Source organism: Lithobates pipiens, unplaced genomic scaffold, assembly GCF_037356315.1.
Source record: "Lithobates pipiens isolate NorthernLeopardFrog02 unplaced genomic scaffold, aLitPip1_a1.2 Scaffold_30, whole genome shotgun sequence".
Taxonomy (NCBI): domain Eukaryota; kingdom Metazoa; phylum Chordata; class Amphibia; order Anura; family Ranidae; genus Lithobates; species Lithobates pipiens.
This window is the reverse complement of record NW_027507791.1, coordinates 70218173-70239240: the sequence shown is the minus strand read 5'-3', so window position 1 is coordinate 70239240 and position 21068 is coordinate 70218173. Positions and strand designations below refer to the sequence as shown.

General features: G+C 43.0%; 1 protein-coding gene across 6 annotated transcripts in view; it reads left to right on the top strand.

The window, feature by feature from the left end:
- Positions 1–21068, top strand: part of DAAM1 (dishevelled associated activator of morphogenesis 1) — a 295770-nt gene that overhangs the window by 269300 nt on the left and 5402 nt on the right. For all 6 annotated transcript variants that reach the window (XM_077464407.1, XM_077464402.1, XM_077464406.1 and 3 more), the window contains 4 exons: positions 3072–3179; positions 5325–5385; positions 8538–8669; positions 19513–19683. In XM_077464407.1, coding sequence (XP_077320533.1) covers positions 3072–3179; positions 5325–5385; positions 8538–8669; positions 19513–19683 — 472 coding nt within the window. The remainder of the gene's footprint in view (positions 1–3071; positions 3180–5324; positions 5386–8537; positions 8670–19512; positions 19684–21068) is intronic.

The window sequence follows — 21068 nt, the reverse complement described above, 5'->3', positions numbered from 1 at the left end:
ACAGCTTTGTAGAAGGGCTGTGTATATATAAGGAATGAATGGACAAACACTCCGATTTATTGATTTAATCTGTGTATTTAGCTGTTTGCCTGGAGTTCGGGTTTATTAGACTTCATTTTTTATTATGTTTGATGAAGCAAGGTAATGTGTTTACATATAAGATATAACCATGTATCCACCCACTCACTGTAGGCTTATCACCCTCTAACAATGGCTTAATATTGAGCTCTAGGACTAATGTAGCCTTCACCATATTACTCTTCCTTTTACCACTGCCCCCTACAGGAAAAAACTGGTCAGTGCTTGCGCAACACAGGAAATACTTTAATGGTTCTGTTAAAAGCCTCCGATATAAAACCCAGAGCAATTATCAAGTTCCTAGCAGTGGTTTATGCCTTTTCCTACATTCGACCTCTCACAGGGGGGGGTTTTCTGTAGAATCCCACGTGTGAAAGCTGCTAATTTCCCATCAGAGCTGTGGTTTGTTTCATGCTTCCAACATTAAAAAAATGAAAAATGCTCCTGTGGGGACTATATGAGGTAATGTAAGGGATGGTGCTGATGACATTCAGCTGTTTAAATTCTACAGCGAATATGATGCACTTGTTGGACAGAAGCCAACTTTGTCCGATGTTTGCATGTGCTGCAGCATTGGAGTATATGAGTGGAAAATACAATACGTGCAATCCACGTCTCCTGCTGAAATCTTCTCTGCTGTACTGACGCAGATCGCTCTACCTGGGTGGTGGACATGGTCTATAATGATGGATGTGTTTTACATTATTTCCTGCTCCTATGTTAATGTTGTTTATGACTTCCCTTCATTCCTGGGGTGCTGTGATCTTTTTTTTCTTTTTAAAGGAAACCTGAATCGAAAAAATGAAGAATAGCTGTTTTTTTCAGTTCTTTTGCAAATGCTTGTTGCTTGCTGCATACTATTATGTGTGCATAGCAGCATGGCAATTAGCATTGCTTTCTTTGTATTTATATATTGTCCTATATATCACTCTATCCAGTTAACCTTTATTTTATTAGATTGATGTTTATGAAGATGAAAATTTAGCTTAGGCTGGGGTTACACTTGCAATCTTGCTGCTGGCAATAACTCTTACCAGAGCTTTAGAAGGCACATACAGGCAATGGAACGCTTCCCTCCTTGTATGTGTCACTTTGGCGCTAACTGGATGAGCGAGGTGCTGCTGTCACCAGCTACCTAAATACGCTAATCTTACAGGACACAGGCTGAGTATTCATAGACCCAGGGTTATAGGCTTGTATTGATAAGGCCTCTTGCACACACAAGCTTGAAAAAGATCAGCTTTACTGAGCTAAAATGTAGCCCATTATTTACAATGTGCCTGTGCACACAGGAGCGTAAACAAGCACCGAGTATTCCTCAGTAATTTAAAAAAAAAAAAAAAGGAAAAAAAATCTATATTCTCGGTCAGTATTTTGTGCCGGTGCATGCAAATACGCACATAAATACATTTTCTCTAGGAAGGTATTGTGTGCGTGTAAATAAGCGCATAAATATGTACAAATTTGTGCAAAACAAACACCTAAAATTACGTCCAAAAAAGACGCTCAAGCATGTACCATGTGCAAGAGGCCTAACTAGGTGATTTATTACAGGTACTTTTATAAAGCGCCAACAATTTACACATCACTTTACATATACATTTTACATTCACATTGGTCCCTGCCCTCAAGGAGCACATGATCTAAGGGCCTTAAAACCGGCCACAGATGGGTAGAGTCTCGGTCGGTTCAGCCATGATTGAATCATCTATGGGCAGTCAGGTTGTCCTGAAATCAATCCATCGATCGACTTCAGTACAACCAATCTGTCAGATTGTTTGCATGTGATCACTGCCAGCGACTTTAGCCTCTAGCAGTGATCATTGTGTTCTGCCAGTAGAAAAGGCTTCCTGCTGGCAGAACACAGTAGCGCTGTGGAACGGATTCCCCCATCAACACAGTCAGTGTTGAATCCAGCAATTTTCTTTCCTGCAACCAGTCATGGCTTGCTTCACTCACATTCATACACACACACATACTTGGGCTAATTGAGACAGGAGCTAATGAACCTACCAGCATGTTTTTAGAGAGTGTAAGGAAACCCACGCAGGCATAGGAAGAACATGCAAACTAGAGTAAGGAAAGAGATGGTCAGCACTCAGGATGACATCCAAAATGGTATTTCTTTGAGTACATGTACAAAGATGTAAAACATACTATGCGTTTTGGAACTTAGTCATGTCTATACACCTGTTTTCCTAGAACGTGCATACTCCTGTTAGGTAGTGCTATGGTTGGGATTTGAACCAATGACCCTAGTGCTGTCAAGCATTAGTTTACTGAAAGGAGTTGTTTGCATTAAGATAAAAAGCCTTCCATGTGCAGCACCCCCCTCCCCCCCCCCCAAACTTACCTGAGCTCCATCTCTGTCCAGAAATTTCCACTAGTGCCTCGGTCATCTGAGACTCTCCCTCTTGATTGTCTGATGCACAACACTGGCGCCATTGGCTCCCGCTGCTGTCAGTCAATCAATCAGGAGAGAGAGGGGGCCAGACCGTAGCCTTGGGGCTGAATGGACACAGAGTTGTGACTCGGCTCGGGTGCCCCCATAGCAAGCTGCTTGCTGTGGCGGGCACTCAACAGGAGGTAGGGGCCAGGAGCACAGAAGAGGGACCCAAGAAGAGGAGGATCCAGGCTACCCTGTGCAAATCTACTGCACAGAGGCGGTAAGTATAACTTTTTTTTTTTTTTTTTTTATCGAAAAAAAAAAAAAAAAAGACTTTACAATCACTTGAAGTGATTTGATATTGGCAAGCTTTTGGGGACATGCTGTTGGGAATCTCTCCATAACGCTGGCCCCCTTCGTGAGTTCTTAGTTTTTTGGCTAGATAGTGGACCTTTTCGGAGGTGATGGACCTCTTCTACTCAGACAACTGTTCCCAACAGGCCAGAACTAATGTCTCAGGGCCCTCTATTCCATCTTGTTTGTCAGTCACTGGCTTGGTTCCTGGCTTCTGGAATGGATCCATAATGTTATATGCTTCTTCTTACAGGAACATCACCCTATTGCACTATCTTATAACTGTGGTAGAAAAGAAGTATCCCAAAGTTGTCAGCCTGCATGAAGAGCTCCAAAGTATCTCTGAGGCTGCAAAAGTCCAGTAAGTAGCAGCAAACATAATTTGTGTCTGTATATATAGGATGTGGCAGGTTAGAATTTTTTTTTTTTCAAATTTTTACTCTATGGTGTACAAAGCTCTTCTACACTGCAGAAAATGTTTTTCCACGTTTTTAAAAATACATTTTTATTTTTTGTCCGGTAAATGTAAATTTCATTCTCTTTTTTTGTGGTCCTCAGATGGGGATTGCTAGTGTGGTACTTTGTATTAACACGGCAGGACACTTGCTAAAACCTAAAACCTCATACATATTAACAGGATCTCAGATTACACACACAGCTGAAGTGCAGAGCTAGCCCCCGTTCACACTGAATGTGACTTTAAAAACGTGCTACGTCACATCACTTGATGTAGCACGATTTTGAAGCCACAGGTCAGTGCGATTTGCCAGATGACATGCACAGATGTCTATGCAAGTCGCACCTGAAATTGCAAAAATTTGTGCAGGAACCTGTTTTTCAAAGCGGTGCCTCACCGCAAAGTCCATTTGATCAGTTCTGTTGCAGACAATAGGGTGCGACTCAGGGGCGTACCTAGAGCATTTGGCACCTGGGGCGGATCCTATATCTGGCACCCCCCACCTCAAAATGTAAAAACACCCCACTGTGCCCCCTGCATACCTCTGCATCCTTCAATATCTTTTTGTCACTACTGTGTACCCCTCTCCACAACTGCACCTCTGGACCCCTTTACATTACACAGCACCCTGCACCTCTGGACCCCTTTACATTACACAGCACCCTGCACCTCTGGACCCCTTTACATTACACAGCACCCTGCACCTCTGGACCCCTTTACATTACACAGCACCCTGCACCTCTGGACCCCTTTTCTTTACACAGGACCTTGCACCTAAGGACCTCTTTACATTACACAGCATCCTGCACCTCTGGACCCCTTTACATTACACAGCCCTTGTACCTCTGGACCCCTTTACATTACACAGCTCCCTGCACCTCTGGACCCCTTTACATCACACAGCCCTTGTACCTCTGGAGTAGTGCAGGACCCCCTATAGTGCAGACCCCCTATAGTGCAGACCCCCCCCCACCCACAGTGCAAACCCCCCTACAGTAAAGAACCCCCCTACAGTGCCAAATCTTCCCCTACTGTACAGACCCCTCCCCCTATAATGCAGACCCCCCTACAGTACAGACCCCCCTACAGTACAGGACCCCCCCCCACAGTGCACAGACCCCCCCACAGTGCACAGACCCCCCCACAGTGCACAGACCCCCCCCCCCCCCCCACAGTGCACAGACCCCCCTAACAATACAGCCCCTCACAGGCCCATAATGTACCTGAACACACATGAAGAGCCCAAGGCAGTGACATTGCAGGGGGGAGGTGCGAACAGCACCCGAGTGAAGTGACACCTGGCGGCTCAGTGATCCGGGACCCAGCACAATAATCCCCTTCTCTCTGTGGTCGCGTCGCGCCGTTCTGATCAGTCTCAGCAGCGGCTGTCACTCACAGCCGAGCACAGTGAAGCTGCCTCCCCCTCCCCCTTTACGTCTACACAGTGCTGTGCATGCAGGAGGAAGGGGAGGCGGCTTCACTGTGAGTGACAGCCGCTGCCGAGACTGATCAGAACGGCGATACTTGACCACAGAGAGAAGGGGATTGTTGCGCCGGCTCCCAGATCACTAAGCTGACAGGTGTCACTCCACTCGGGTGCTGCTCGCACCTCCCCCCTGCAATGCCGCCCACTGCCAGTGCCTCGGGCTCTCTCTGTGTGGGCTGCGAACCCGAGGCACGGCGCTGTCTCCTCTTCAGTTGCGGAGGGGGAGGGTGCTGGCCTGACACCCCCTCCCAACGTGTGGCACCCGGGGCCGCCCGCCCCCCACTTAGTCTGCCACTGGTGCGACTTGTCATGCAATTTGGAACTGTCAGATCACATAAACCGTCTCACCGATGTGAACGAAAGCTTACATCTTGTATTGAATGTTTATTTGTAAATTAAGGACGTTCTAAAAATAACAGAAGTGCTAAAAGAAAAAGTTTATAAACCTTTAAATTGAAAAAAAAAAAAATACAGGTAACAGAAAACTACTATAGTTACTGTTTAAAATTGTATTAGATAATGTTTTTCCCTATGTAACTTTTTTTCTTTTTTCCTCAATATAGTATGTCTGAGCTGGAGAAAGAGGTCGGTAACTTGAGGAATGGCTTGAAAGCAGTAGAAGCTGTAAGTATTTACAACTTGTTTCAATCTTTGAAAGTACATCAACCACATGGGGTTGTCGCTGCTAGTGACCTTAATTTGGAATTTAAAAACACATTTCCATAACTTTATGCTTAAATCATAAAATCCAAAGCATGTATAGAACAATAATGCAATTACAATTTCCAGAGAATCACTTTCCAGTAGATGCATAGTTGACAATTACATCACCGTAAGATAGGAGGACAAGTAAGGGGAGCTGTGGTGGTGTTGATGTGTGTAACACCTAGTTTGCATTTGAAGCCCCAAGACAAAATTTAAAGTCACAATGTTCTGTCCTTCCATGTTGCAGTGCTGCTCTTGTCAACGAGGCACCTGCTGGAAAGTGGCTTTTAACTTACACTACAGGTACAATATGTAATTTAAAGCCTATTATACCACAACCAATGGGAAAAAGTCCAAACAAAAAGTCTTTATAATGGAAGAGATATCTCTTTAAGAGGGTGCCAGTCAGCCGTGCGATCCACCTTCACCAAACCAGAAACCCGTGAGTCAACAGTGGGAATGCACGCTTCCCAGAAAGCGGTATGTAAACGCTCATTGAATTTGTCACCCGAACTGCACCAATCCTGACTCCTATTGCGGAAACACTTTCGAATGGACCATGGAGATTTCCACATAAGCAGGCAATGGTTTAGATGGTAACTCGGAAAAACACAAAGAGAGAATCCCATAGCGTAAACCAGGCAGAATATTTTTATTTAAATAAAATATACTCACAAACATAGCAGTAAAAAAGCATGAAATGCAGGCCGGCATGCGAACGCCCGTTCAGAAGGTCAACGTAATTGCGTCAGCACATCTGGAACACCCGACACGCGTTTCGTCATGCGGTGACGTCGTCTGGGGTATGGGCGACGCGCTGATGCATCACGTTTAAATAGGGACAGTAATAAAACCAAGCCTTGTGAATAATGAAAACTGGAAGTGTAACAGCACTAACCAAGCCTCTTTCTGAGTTAGAGGAAACAGGAAGTAGTCATCATTAGCAACCAAGCCTCTTTCTGATTTAGAGAAAACAGGAAGTGGTCATAATAACCACAACTAAACACAGTTGCCATATTGAAAGGGTACAGCTAATGGCAAAAATAATAGAAATCATAAAAAAATCTTTGTATTAGCATCCAAACCTATTAAATAAACATATATATATAAAAAAAAGAAATAATAAAATTAAAATTAAAAATGAAGGTAGAAATAGGAATGAAAATAAAAATAAAATATAAGAGAGCTCTTCCATTATAAAGACTTTTTGTTTGGACTTTTTCCCATTGGTTGTGGTTCACTGGTTCACCTTTTTTATGGATATAATTTTTTATTAATTTGTCACTGGGTTTTTATCTTATTTAATTATAATTAATAATCACTGTATTTATTTATAATTGTTTATTGATTACAATTAATTTAAACTAATTTACTTATAGTCAATAATTTATTTATAATTATTCACTTTTTGAATATAATCAACTGTTATCACTATATTAATTTAATCATATTTAATTTTTGAGTATTTATCACTTAATCTTGATTGTATATGAATTGTTCTAGCTGATTTCACTTAATCTATTGGAATTATCTGATTAATTTGAATTTCTTTGCACAAACAGTAATAGCCTCAGTGGGGGTAGGTAGCGCAGCTAATTTTGTTCTTTATATGCATTGTATTTTGGATGTGTATCACATCCTGGTAGCTGCAGCTGTAACTGGGTTTTTGTTTTTTAATCTTTTAGATTAGGAACGCAGTCATTTTTTTCTCTTATTTGTACATAGCCTTATAATATTATGCACGTTTGTTGGTTGACTTTATCTTAAATGTAGCTCTGCTTTAAGAAGCCTTTGCAGAGGCTTTAAGCTGGAATACTACCAAGATGTAGTAAAATAAAGTGGCCCATTCCTTTCTTATTTGCTTTCTCCAGCCATATAAAGCAGAAAAATATATTACTGATTGGGCCGCAGTGCAAAATTTCACCTGCAGGTGGTGCTGTTTAAACGCCCTAGACTAGGGGTAGGCAACCTTTTAAGAGGTGGAGATCTACGTGAACAAAATGGAGGAGAGCACAGAGCAACCGGCTTTACAACACAGAACCCCCACCCCACCCAGTTCAGACCCTCTTCCCAGTTCAGGTGCCTCAATCCAGAAAACCCCCTCACCCCTTCATTGCCCACTTCCCAGGGCACAGAACTGCAAGAACAGAAGACACCAAGCTCAGGATCAGAAGTCTGGGGTAGGGGAATAAACTCACTTTCTCTGAAGCAGCAGCACAGCTGGTGTGGGATCCCTTTTTTTTGTATTTACTCAGTGCTAAAGAAACTTTGGTTGCCGCATCAGCCCCAGTGAGACCACACCAACTTCTTTAGTAAGAGCGGTAGCTCAATGCCAGAGAACGTCTCTCCACTGCTTCGCCCGGCTCTCTCCTCCCCCGCACTGCCTGTCCGGCTCTCTCCTCCCCCGCACTGCCTGTCCGGCTCTCTCCTCCCCCGCACTGCCTGTCCGGCTCTCTCCTCCCCCGCACTGCCTGTCCGGCTCTCTCCTCCCTTATGTAGCCTTGCATTGCTCATTTCCTTGGATAATGCTCATTACCTGGTTATCTCTGTCTCCAGTAAGTTCAGAGTCAATGGGCCAATAATGGCATGAAATGATGCTGCGCTCTGTAAAGTTAGCAATTTGGGAAAGTCAGAGTGAAATCAAGGCTCCTAAACTCTATACTTGTTACAGATCAGTGACTTAGAATTTACTGAAGCCATTGGATCATCATGACAATCCAGGGATTCGGCTTTTTCAGACAGTGGTCGGCATTGACAGTCCTCCCTGTCTCTTCACTACAGGTTTCCTTTAAAGCAGAACTAAACTTTGCTCTCCTAAACAGCTAAGGAAACTGATATCTTGGCCTTTGATCTGCAGATGCCACGGTGATGCACATATGATCAGTTATGACACCAGCCATTTGATGGCTTGACAGTTTGGTTGAGAACATAAGCCACCGTGACAGTTATAAGTTACTGCATGCCTTGAATGTAACGTTTCTCGGAAATGGTTAAATTGAGTAGTTTATTCCATTTTAAATAAAAAGAAATCTGCAAGAGAATGATCGGTGTGATTTGTTTCCCTTGCCTAGGAGCTGGAATATCAGAAGACTCAGACCTCTGTGCCTGGGGACAAGTTTGTCTCAGTTGTCAGTCAGTTTATTACTGTCGCTGGCTTCAGCTTTTCAGACGTTGAGGATCTGCTGGCAGAATCCAAGGAGCTGGTGAGTACACATCTGTGAACATCGCCTATTGCTCTCTACTATTTGCGAGTTGTTCTGAAGTCAAACCAATCTCAGCTGGGAGCTTTACGGTCTCCCCTGTATGGGGATCACACAGCAAAAACTACAACAAGAATGTAACAAGATTTCTCACTGCAAGCACATTGATGTACGCTGTTCACATGTTGTGAGCACATTATCCCAGTTCCTGGAACTTTACAGGGGGCTTGTTCTTTGTATGGTGGAGAAAATAATGAAGATTAATGTGTTGCACTGAAATGCAATTCATTTAAATTCGACTTGCAGGCACACTACTCAATCCAAAGTTAAATTCATATATAGTTTTATTTATATATATATTTATATACCTGTCAGGATTTTTTAACTTCTATCCATCAAGTCTTGAGATTTAGAGCTCATTCACGCGTATGGTTTGGGGGGGGGGGGGTAAAACCCTGTGGTTATGATGCAGTTTACGGTTCTTCAACTGCTAGCCCCTTTAGCTGCAGAAGCTGGGGTTGTGCACATGCCGTAGTGCTTTGCGGACACAACAGGAATTATACCCCCATAGCCTTCAAGGGAATAGGACTTGTCTCCAAAGTTCCTCACAGCCATGCGTAATGCATGTGGTTGCTGCACGCTAGTGTGGGATTCAAGGGGGTTAAAGCAGGTGGTGAGGAGGTTATACAAATTCTCCTCACCATCTGTCAAAATGCTCTTTGGATAGCCATCTTAACGTGGATCACTCTTCATAGAGCAAAGCATGTGTGAATGAGCCCTTACACAACACGGGCTGGTGACCTATCAACCTGCAGCTAAGAAATCCAGTTTAGTTATTTTCCTGCCCTCTGCTTGTGATTGGATGGTAAAGGATTAGCAGTAGTTTAATTGAATCGGCAGACTCAATTCCTCGTTCCTCCTATCAGCATGGTTGTAGTCGGTATATTTGCATACAGCACACCTGATTGGCTTCTACTGCTGCCTTCCCCAGTATGAGTGCAGCTGTACAGGGGATTAAAAATATGAAAATTTAAATTCAAACTCGGCTACCTGTGCTTTTTGGATTTAGAAAATACATTATTGCAAACACAGCATTTCAGGGCAGGAATTCACCTTCCCATTTCCCTTACCAGAGATTTTGCACACATTGCTGGATTGGATGTTTGTTAGCACCAAAATTTAAATAAATTATATATATATATATATATATATATATATATATATATATATATATATATATATATAAAATCTCTATATATACTAGAGGTCGACCGATATATCGGCCGATATTTGCCGTTTTTAAAATAATCGGCATCGGCCGATTGTGCTGATAAAAAGCCGATTTATAACTACAGCGGGACTTTGAAATGACTTCTGTAAGAAGTCAGTGTGAGTTGCCTGAGTCGTCATAGCAACACTTTCCTCCTCTCTGGGCAGACTGCCAAGAAAAGAACTAAATGATACAATGTTTACACTTCAATGAATGAAGTCATCTCTGTGTGTAGAAGTTCTCAGTTTAACCATTTAAAGACTAAATCTTTTCTGACACTTGTTGCTTACAAGTAAAAATCCTGTATTTTCTGCCAGAAAATCACTTAGACCCCCCCAAAAATTATATATATTTTTTTAGCAGAGATCCTAGGGAATAAAATAGCGGTTGTTGCAATATTTTATGTCACACGGCATTTGCACAGAGGTCTTTCAAATGCATTTTTTTGGGAAAAAAATACACTATTTAAAAATAAAATAAAAACAGTAAAGTTAGCCCATTTTTTTTTTTTTTTTCGTCCAAAAGTTTTGACTACCTGTTTTTATTTAATGCATAGGTTTTTTTTTTTTTTTATCTAAATCATACATACAAGTAAACTGATTGGAGGTTTGTTTTGTTTAATAAATGTTTAAATGTAAGAAATTTTCTGTATCACTTATGAAGGCTGCTTTCACACTGGAGCGGGCAGACGTTGATGGTAAAACGCTGCAAGTTTTAGCGGCTCTTTACCATCATTTTAGCGGTGCTATTTGGCTGCTAGTGGGGCACATATAACCCAGCTAGCGGCCAAGGAAGAGGTTAAATGCGCCCATGAAGCACTGCTGCCAAATCGCATTGCATGCGCTTCGGCAGTGGTGCCCATTCATATCAATGGGCAGGAGTGGTGGAGGAGCGGTATACACCACTCCAAACGTGCTGCTTGCAGGACTTTTTTTTTTAAGATCCTGCCATCGCATCGCCTCAGTGTGAAGGCACTCGGTCTTTCACACAGACTGCAGGGGAGCCATTTTGCAGGCACTTTACAGGCGCTATTTTTAGCCCAAAAGCGCCTGAAAAACGCCCCAATGGGAAAGGTGTGTTAGATCAAGGGGGATTAAAAAAAAAAAAAAAAAAGGAAAAAAATAAATAAAATAAAATCGGCCTAACATATCGGCCCAAAAAAATCGGCATCATATATCGGCTATCGGCCGCCATGATTTCTAAATATCGGCATCGGCCAGAGAAAAACCCATATCGGTCGACCTCTAATATATACAGTAGATAGATGGATATATATATATATAATGTATATATATATATATATATATCCATGTGTGTGTGTGTATATGTATGTGTATGTATATATACACACACACACACACGCACGTGTGTGTGTGTGTGTGTGTGTGTGTGTGTGTGTATATATATATATATATATATATATATATATATATACACACACACTTCTGCTCTTCTTGGGGTAGTGGAAATATGTAGGAACCAGACAGAAATGACAGTAATTGTATATCTTCCCCACTCAAAACAAAAAAGAACCTCTGGCTTTAAACATGGACGTCTTTCTCTATGAACACAGATGCCACTGATTCTTACTTGTTTCTCTGGGATCAGGAGTTTCACCGCAGGAGAAAATCAATATTGTAACTCATTCAGATCAATACTGCTGATAATCTGAATGAACAGTTTGGGCTACTGCATCAAGGTAAAGAGTGGGAGGAAAGAGGAAGGGGGTCCAGGACAGATGTTTTGGGTCCTTCTGTATTGTTCCACTTGGTTGGTTATCTCCCAAGAACAAAGAAGCCAATGTGCCTAAAAACAGCCGGCACCAAACTTTTCCAGGCCTTTTCCTTTTCCTTTTCATGCCTGTGGAAAGCTCAGTGTTTCTGCTTTCTTAAAGATGAAGTACACCTAGTGAAACAAAAAATACAATTCAACCACATTAGCAGGAAAAAAAGGTGCACTTATTATTTTTTATCTCTGCATATGAGCCTGCAAAGCATTGCAACCACAATGTGTGGATAGCGGGTTCAGTTCACGGCTTCCTGCAGACTTTTCTTCAAGCTCCATGCCCGTACCAAGGTACGTATTTTCAGTTACTGAGCTGGAGGAGTGTCAATGGACTGCGAGTGTAGTGATCACTGCATTTTTTTTTCCATGGATAACTACATTTCAGCTATTTGTCCCTCACAAGACAAGTAATGAGAAAGGCAACATTGTAGAGTTGTCACCAGAACAAGAGGTGAAGATAAATCTTCCAGGGGGGAACACTTCACTTTAGAAGATTTCTCCCACTTCATTTTGAGTCGACAGGAAGTGAAAAGCATTTTTTACAACAGGGCACAAGCAGCAAAAAATATGATTTTAACCCTCTGCCAACACTATCACTAATCTAAAACCAAAAAAGAAAAGCTTTTGCCATACATACATTTTAAACCGTTGGCTGTGAGTGATTTAAAGCAGAACTCTAGCCTTTTGTGCCCCTCCTCTCTCCTCCACATTCATTGGAGAAAAAAAATCCCTTTGCATACCTTTTTTTTTTTTCTGAGCTCTGCTAGCTGGTCCATGTTATGTTGCAGCAGCTTCCACTATTTCCTCTGCTGGGGGACAGGCATTTTCTGACACAACATAAAGTGAGAGTGCTGCTAATTCATGGATTACTGCAATCCCATGATGAAGCGCCCCCTGGGGGAGGTGTCTATAGGACAGGTAAGGTTTACAGGAAGAGGGCAGAATGAGACTAAGGTCTTCTGCACAGAAGACTACCAGGGCTGGACCCAGCAGAAAGTAAAGAACAGAGCTGGAATGTAGAAAGGGTAAGCAGAGATTGGCATATAAGTAACAAACTGCGAGGACAGCGATGGAAACATAGGGGACAAGATTGGTTTCATTTCATGGCACCGAGAATGGTCCGATGTCCTCTGGAGGATTCTAACCAATGATAACATTGCTGCCAAATATCACCCCTATTTTGTCCCTTTCCGAATGTGAAAATGAGAACTAGATACACCTGGAAGGTATGATGGACAGGTGCTTCTCAGAATAATAGGAATTGGCGTAAATGATGATGTCAATGAAGCTTCTGCAATAATGTGCTTTAGCTGCAGTGAAGTCATTGCAGCCTCAGGGCCTATGGGAGGGACAGGACACCTGGGGATGGTTGAAGCAGCATTCCAAAAAAAAGGTTTAGGTGGGTGTTGAGGAAAGCATCAAAACCTCTGAGATGAAGAATATTACTAAGCACATTCTCTGCTAGAGCAGACATGTGAAAAAGTAGCTGTCCCAGTAGATTATTTCATACTTTTTAAATAACCCCATCTAACAGTAACAAGGAATTTATTATGCTAAAAAAAAAATAATAATAAAAAATATTTAAAGTTTATCATCAAGATAAAATAAAGATCAACATGGTTCTCAAGACTGTATAACACATGTTCAATGATACTCTGCATTTATTTTCTTTATCCATATATTACCCGTTGATCCTGCCAGTTCCTTTAAGTTCACTACATTTCCTGCAGAGAGCTGAGAACATTTTCTGTCCATTGCTGAAATGACCGTGCTACAGGGCCTGGTTCTGCCCCGTAAGATGAGCTCCTTTTAGCCTTGCTATAGATCAGCAGTCTCTAAACTAGTGTCCTTCAGACTTGAGAGGGGTTGGACTGTGGCCATTAGGAGTAGAAAATGTCCCAACGTCAGTGGGGAAAATCAATGCCCTATGATTGGTGTCAGTGCAAGGAATTCCACCCCATCGTTGGTGTCACTAGGCAGAATGGTGCCCCATTGTTTTGTCACTGGGAGGAATGGTACCTCATCATTGGGTGGAATGGTGCCCCATAGCGATTGTCACTGGGTGGAATGGTGCCCCACCGTTTGTGTCGCTGGGAGAAATGGTGCCCAATTGTTGGTATCACTGGGAGGAATGGTGCCCCATCTGTGTTATTTGGAGATGGTCTACCCCATCGTTGGTGTCAGAGGGAGATATTCTGCCTCTTCATTGGTGTCAATGGTGAAAATATGTCCCATAGTTGGTATCAGTGGATGAAAATATTGATCTGATGGCTGGATAAAAGAAAAGCTCTTCATCTGGCCCCCAGGCCACAGTTTGGTGACCACTGCTATAGATGATCACAGGAGAGGGCTTGCAGCTTTATAATTGCTTATTTAGTCCCCAACCACAGGCCAAAGGTTTGTTTTTGTTTTGTTTTTATTTGTTCTAGTACATTAATTCCCATGTCGTTGGCTCCATCTAGTGGCCAAAATGAAGAATAGTTTTCTCATTAACGTAGTGTTTCCGAAAACTATTTTGCCCACTAGATGGAAATAATGATATAGCCATTTTGTTCAACTTGCAGGCATGTTTCTGACATTCACACAACAAATGTTTTATAAATCGACCACTAACTAGGTCAATTCTGTGCAGTATAATCACCATCATGACTTTTCATATTTCCTGGGAACTCCAGGAGAGAGTTTTTTTTCCTTTCTCAGCTCCATTCCTTTGCTTTAAGCCTCTCCTTTGCTTAAAGTGTTTTGTAAAGGGGGGGGGGAGAGGAGTAACAAACATGTAATACTTGCTCTGTGTAATGTTTTTTCACAGAGCAGCCCTGATCATCCTCTTCTTGGGTCCCCCGCCGATGTTCTGGACCCCTCGCCAAGTGCACCCATAGAAAGCCGCATGCTATGGGGGGCACTCATGCGTGCTTGCTCCCAAGCTGCCTCTCTCTGTACCAAAGACGCAGAGAGCATGACACAGCCTCTCCCACCTCACTGGCTGTGATTGACTGCAGTGGGGGCCGATGGCTCCTGCTGCTACATCTCAGCCAATGAGGAGAGAGAGACCCAGGAGAGCCTCGGCTCTTATTCGCTTTGATGGATAGAGATTGGGCTTAGGTAAGTATTAGGGAGGGCTGAAGGGGGAGCTGCACACTGAAGTTTTTTTTTTTTTAACTTCATGCAAATAAACCTTCAGCCTTTACAACCTGTTTAACTGCTTGCCGCCTGGGCACAGTACATTTACTGTGGCACAGCTGGGCAGGATCACATACATCACAAACTGATAAATTCTGCTGGAGAGCATGGACTATTTAAAAAAAAAAAAAAGACTTTCTGGCTGGATCACCAGATCAAAATAAAGCCTAAAAAAGAAAACAAATGCAGCCATCACATATAAGGATTGGTAAGCTGAAATATAGTAAATGGAAGAGATAGAAAAAATGTAGTATAGTAAATGTGTAGGCTCGGTTCACACAGGGGCGGCACGACTTGCAGCGCGACTCAGACGCGACCTGCACACGACTTCAGCGGCGACTTGCAAAACGACTTCTGTATAGAAGTCAATGCAAGTCGCCCCGAAAATAGTACAGGAACCTTTTTTTCTAAGTCGGAGCGACTTGAGTCGCTCCTATTAGAACGGTTCCGTAGTACAGAACGGAGCGCGACTTGTCAGGCGACTAAGTCGCCTGGACAAGTCGCCCCTGTGTGAACCGAGCCTTAGTGTTTTGGGTTTAATACCGCTTTACTATTAAAAATAATGCAGCTGGTGTCATGAAGCTCCATAGCTGTATGTGTACAGTATTGCAGCCTGTTACTGGAGCTCCGAGGGACATAAGAGATTTAGAAAACCACCCGGCTTGAGTGCATTAAACCTTTAAATCTCCTCCTTCACTTTTTTCTAGCATCCTGGTGAGGCTAGGACCAGTCAGGTGACTTTATTATGTAACCAATTTTTTAAAACCCACAATTTTTGTTCAGGTGATCGGTTGCTTAAGTGCAGAGTTTAAAGCGGAGTTCCACGCAAAAGTGGAACCTCTGCTCATTTTGCCACCTTTTGGGGGTGGGGGACAGGATACCTTTTTGACAGGTATCCTGTCCCCAATTCCAGGAGTCCACGCCGCGGCCCATGACGTCACCATGGAGCTCCCTCCTCCTCCCCCTGTCATGGGGCCAGTAGGAGAGAGGAGCGGGGCCTCGCGCATGTGCAGTAGGATTCCCAGCGTGAAGTTCTAAGGCTACACTACCAGGTTCCCTTACCCGCAATGGTGGTGGCAGCACCCAACAGCTGGAAACACCAGCTGCGGTGCCGACATCGCTGGACTCCAGGACAGGCAAGTGTCTGATTATTAAAAGCCAGCAGCTGCAGTATGGGTAGCTGATGGCTTTTACGTTTTTTGGGCGGACCTCCGCTTTAAAGTATTTTCTTTTACTTGAAACCTACTGTGGTTGCATGTGGAAGGAACTATGCACAATTGATCTGTATTGGAAGAGTAAAATAAAGAGCTTCTGCTATATGCATTGCTACTCTTTTGGAGCTTTGTGCTTATTATTTGTGACCATCATTGTGTTCATGCTACTGAATATCACCCATGAAGTTCCTACCAATACAAACATTGAGCTCGCTTCACAAATCCAACACACCAAAGTAAACAAAGCAGAGGCTGTAAAAGAAGTGTGTGTACTTGCTTTTCTCTTGGCCCGTGGCTTCAAACCCACTTTGCTGACCTCCAATCACTCAAACTACCAGGGGTACAAGCTGGTGGGTGGGAGAAAACGGCAGCAGGGTGGATTGGTGGTAGGCATTCAATCGGCTTACAGTTATGGGATAACATTAGCACCTGGGGATTAACAAAGTGGCAGTTGGAAGGCATGGGCCACCAGAAAGGTAAGTATACATGCTCTTTGCTTAACAGTGTATGCTTTGTTTACACTGGACCCTCTGCCATTTGAATGTGCTTTTTCAGATATCATTGTATTCTGCTGAAAACTGTCCTCCAAGTATCCTTATTCTGGTATGTTGGCTTTGTGAATTGAACCTCATGTCCTAAAGGAGATGACTGATCTCTAGTGATTCTAGTTGTATGCTTACACAATCAAAAGACTGACTACATATTATAGGACTTGTGACATCATGACTGTGCTTAAAGTGTAACTCCACGTCCATAGGAAAAAAAATTGCAAATTAAAAAAAAGTTATATAGCATATACAATTGCAACACAAGTCATGTTGTAATTTAAAATTTAATTTAAAAATGTAATTTAAAAAAATGTCCTTTCCTTTTCAATCTGCAGCTCCTGTAATTTTCTGTAAAATGCAATATGGCAACCTAGAGGTGTTCTCTACACAATGTGTACAGAGCGCCCCCCCAGAAACATAATTTCCTGTTTGTGTGATTGGCTCACTGATTTTCCCAGAAGTCTACACTAAGATACAAGCCAGATTTCAGGCATTCCCCTGAAACAAAAATTTTTGGTGAGCTATTCTCAATGGGAAATCCCTGACTCTGTCCATTCATAACAGTCACTGATCGTCGTGACCTGTGTTTACGATGCTTCAGTTTATGAATGGAGAGGAGCCTCTCTCTCTTCATTCATCTTCAGTGCACCGGAGGCTACAGAGAAGGACTGGGGAATCTGTGTCCTCAGTACCTTTCCCTGTCTCTAAAGGGAGATGTCAGGGGTCAGACCCCTGGTATCTCAGCAAAGCCACCCCCCCCCCCCCCCCAACAGGGCTAAAAAAAATAAAAGTAATGTAATGGCAAAAAAGAATAAAATTGTAATAAAAATAAAACTACTGATAGTCCATGCGTCATTAGTGACACTGAGCAGAGGGACCGGTCATATGCACTCATTACGAGTGCCAACTATGCCTGCCGTTTCCACTGCCCTTCTCCATCCATAGAAGCTTTACTACAGCTTCTTCATTCATTTGCCTGTCCACTTATAGTACAGATTTTTTGAATGGAAGGGGCAAGGAGGGAAAAAGGGCAGGCATCGTCCGCACTCATATTAAAGCTCCCTTGGCTCTGTTAGCACCCGCTGTACTGGAAGATTACATCAGTTGGGGTATGAGGGGATCGGAGGAGGAAGATTTCAATGAAAGCAGAAGCCATCAGCACAAGGAGCACATCACAATGATGGTAAGAAATGTGTCTTGTGCTCAGAGCTCAAGTCCTGTGGGAACGGAGTTCCTGTGCTTTTTCCACAACAGGAACTCCATTCCCGTTAGCAGCCGTGTCCTGCAAGACTTTGAAGTATGCGAGCTGTGGTGCCACACCAGCAGCTGCCGACACAGCTCACAATAGTGACCATTCAGGCATTGCCGGTAGGGGGCCCCATGACAGCTTCCGCTTTGATCTACCTGTCAATCACAGCTAGCTGATGGGTAGATCAGGTCCCTGCTGCTAAGAGATTGTATTTAGTCAGACCTCTCGTGATGCGCTCCTCCTCGCCCCCCCCCCCCCCCCCGTCTCCTGCATACTTGCTCTGTGTGTCCTGCTGAATCCCCCCCTCCTCTATCTTCAGTGCCATATGATGAGAGAACCCAGAGGAGGAGCACAGCTATTCTGCTCACAGGACATGCAGGGAGAGAGGTGATCTGAGGGAGGAACATCAGTTTGGGGTGGTAAGCTGAACACAATACCTGGAAAAGTTTAATGCCAGGAGGGAAGTTTATGTGGAAATATGTGAAGGGTTGGAATAGCAGCGAGTGTGTGTTGGAGCCCTGCAGAGTTTGCAGCCCCCCAAGCGTAACATAAATCTCCTAAGCAGGAACACATCACTATCTCCCCAAGCATTCTGTTCAGATAATGTGCAGTTCATTTATGACCTTTCCGTTTAACCCTGTATTATCCAAACTCTGTTCAATGAAAAGTGTAAACTCATCACATAAACACTTTATATACAAAATAACATTCCCCAATAAAGATCAGAACATGATGTTCACATTTGCATGGAAGCACAATTGAATGAATGCTGATTATTCAGAGAATTACCGTATTTATGTTTATTGAGGATGTTTTTCTTTTATGTACTAACAGTTAAGCTTCATACACACAATACGAAAATTGGATGAAAAATACCACTTTTGAAGTGCTCGTGCATATGAGCGTATCTTTATTTTTATTTTTTTGGGTGGGGGAGTGGATCTTGGATGGGAGTTCCCACACTTTTTTCCCCAGGACTTGTTCCCTGCTTGTGCTTTTTTTTTTTTTTTTACTTCACCAAATACTGATATATCTCATCCATTCACCGGAGGGACCTGCATAGCCCACTATAGAGGCTCAGAAAAACAACTTTGTTCCGCCTTGCTTATAAAATATGTTTTTGTGAAGTCAAATAAAAACACAAATACATCCCCCAGGCACACATATGGTTTCCATAAAGGGCCATGCGGCCACAGAAGGATTGTAGCCACATCAAAGCATTGAGGGCAAGATCTTTGACTCCTGTGGTGCAGACTTTGTTTTATGTAGGAGAAATGTGCCTCCTGCTTTACTGTCACTTGTTAGATGAAAACGAAGCTTAACATATGCACCAGGTATTCTGTTTACACGCATGTAGGCAGCCCCTTGCAGTGATGAAACTATTTTGTTTTGAGTGTTCTAAATTATTTTCCAACAGCCAATCAAATCCTTCACCATTTGTTTTACGTAACCTGAGCTAGAAGAACAGCTGGATGTGGATTGGTTGCTTTAGACAGCGCACTTTCGCTTAGACATGTTTGATACATGAGTCCCAGTGTAGTCTTGGCAGCCATCTTTGGCTTTGTTGTAAGAATAATGTTTCCTGCTTGAATCCCTCTAGTATGTGAAGGCAGCCAAACATTTTGGAGAGGAAACCAACAAGATACAGCCAGATGAGTTCTTTGGGATTTTCGACCAGTTTCTCCAGGCATTGTCTGAAGCAAAGCAGGAAAACGAGAACCTGAGGAAGAGGAAGGAAGAGGAGGAACGGCGGACACGTATGGAGGCACAGGTTAGGAAATCTCTCATCTAAATGAGGTGTGATATGTCTACTACAAGGCTTTACTAATGTGAACCGGCCAGGAATAGACATTATTCGGTATCTGAGTCTCTATTCGTAGGTTGTTATAATGTGACCTTACCTTTCAGGCATGGACGCGAGTGTGCTATAATAGTTATAGTCAGGTTTAAAAAAAAAAAGACACCAGTCCATCCTGTTCAACCTGTGGTGTGTGTGTGTGTGTGTGTGTCCATTGTAATTCCCACATCCCTGTATATTGTGATCATTAAGGTGCCCATCTAATAGTATTTTTTAACTATTGATGCTCCCTACTGATAACACTACTTGTGGAAGAGAATTTCCCATCATTACTACTCTGACACTAAAGAGCCTCTATGCAGTTTAAGGTTAAACAGCTTCTCTTCTAGTTTCAGTGAATGGGCTTTTTAACCTCTTGCCGACCAACCCACCATCTCTATACGGCGGCATGCCAGCACGGCGGCGAAAACCACCGTAGGTGTGCGTCGGCCGCTTTAAAAAGCATAGGGGGAGCGACAACGGAGCCGATGCGCAGGGACGGCAGCAATCCATGATTGCTCCTGAGAGAGGCAGAACCGGGATCTGTCAATGTAAACTGGCAGATCTCCGTTCTGTCAGGGAAGTAGAGAGAGATCTGCTGTTACTAGTGATAAGGAACAGCAATCTGTCTCTACTCCCTCTCAGTCCCCTCCCCCACAGTTAGAAACGCCTCCGTAGAGAACATTTAACCCCTTGATCGCCCCTAGTGTTGCCAGTGTCATTTATACAGTAATCAGTAGCTGTTTATAGCACTGATCGCTGTATAAAGGTCAATGGTTCCAAAAAAAGTGTCTGATCTGTCTACCACAATGTCGTAGATCACCGCCATTACTAGTAAAAAAAAATAAAAAAAATTACTAATAAAAATATAAATATATCCCACATTTTATGGACGCTATAACTTTTTTGCGCAAACCAATTAATATATGCTTATTGTGATTTTTTTTTTTTGTGGGGAAAGGACTCACATTTTGTTTGTGTACAGCATCGCATGACCGCGCAATTGTCAGTTAAAGCAACGCAGTGCCGTATCGCAAAAAATGGCCTGGCCATTAAGGGGGCAAATCCTTCTGGGGCTGAAGTGGTTAAACTCCCTTTCACTGAAATGTTTTTTTTCCCTATGCTAGTACGGTATTTGTACTTTGCAATTATATCCCCTCTCAAGCGTCTCCACTACAGAGAGAATAAGTTCAATGCTTGTAGTCTTTCCCACTAGCCGAGATCCTCCAGTCCCTTGTATTAGCTTTGTTGCCCTTCTCTGGACTCTCTCCAGTTCAATCACATCCTTCTTGAGGACTGGTGCCCAGAATTGGATGGCA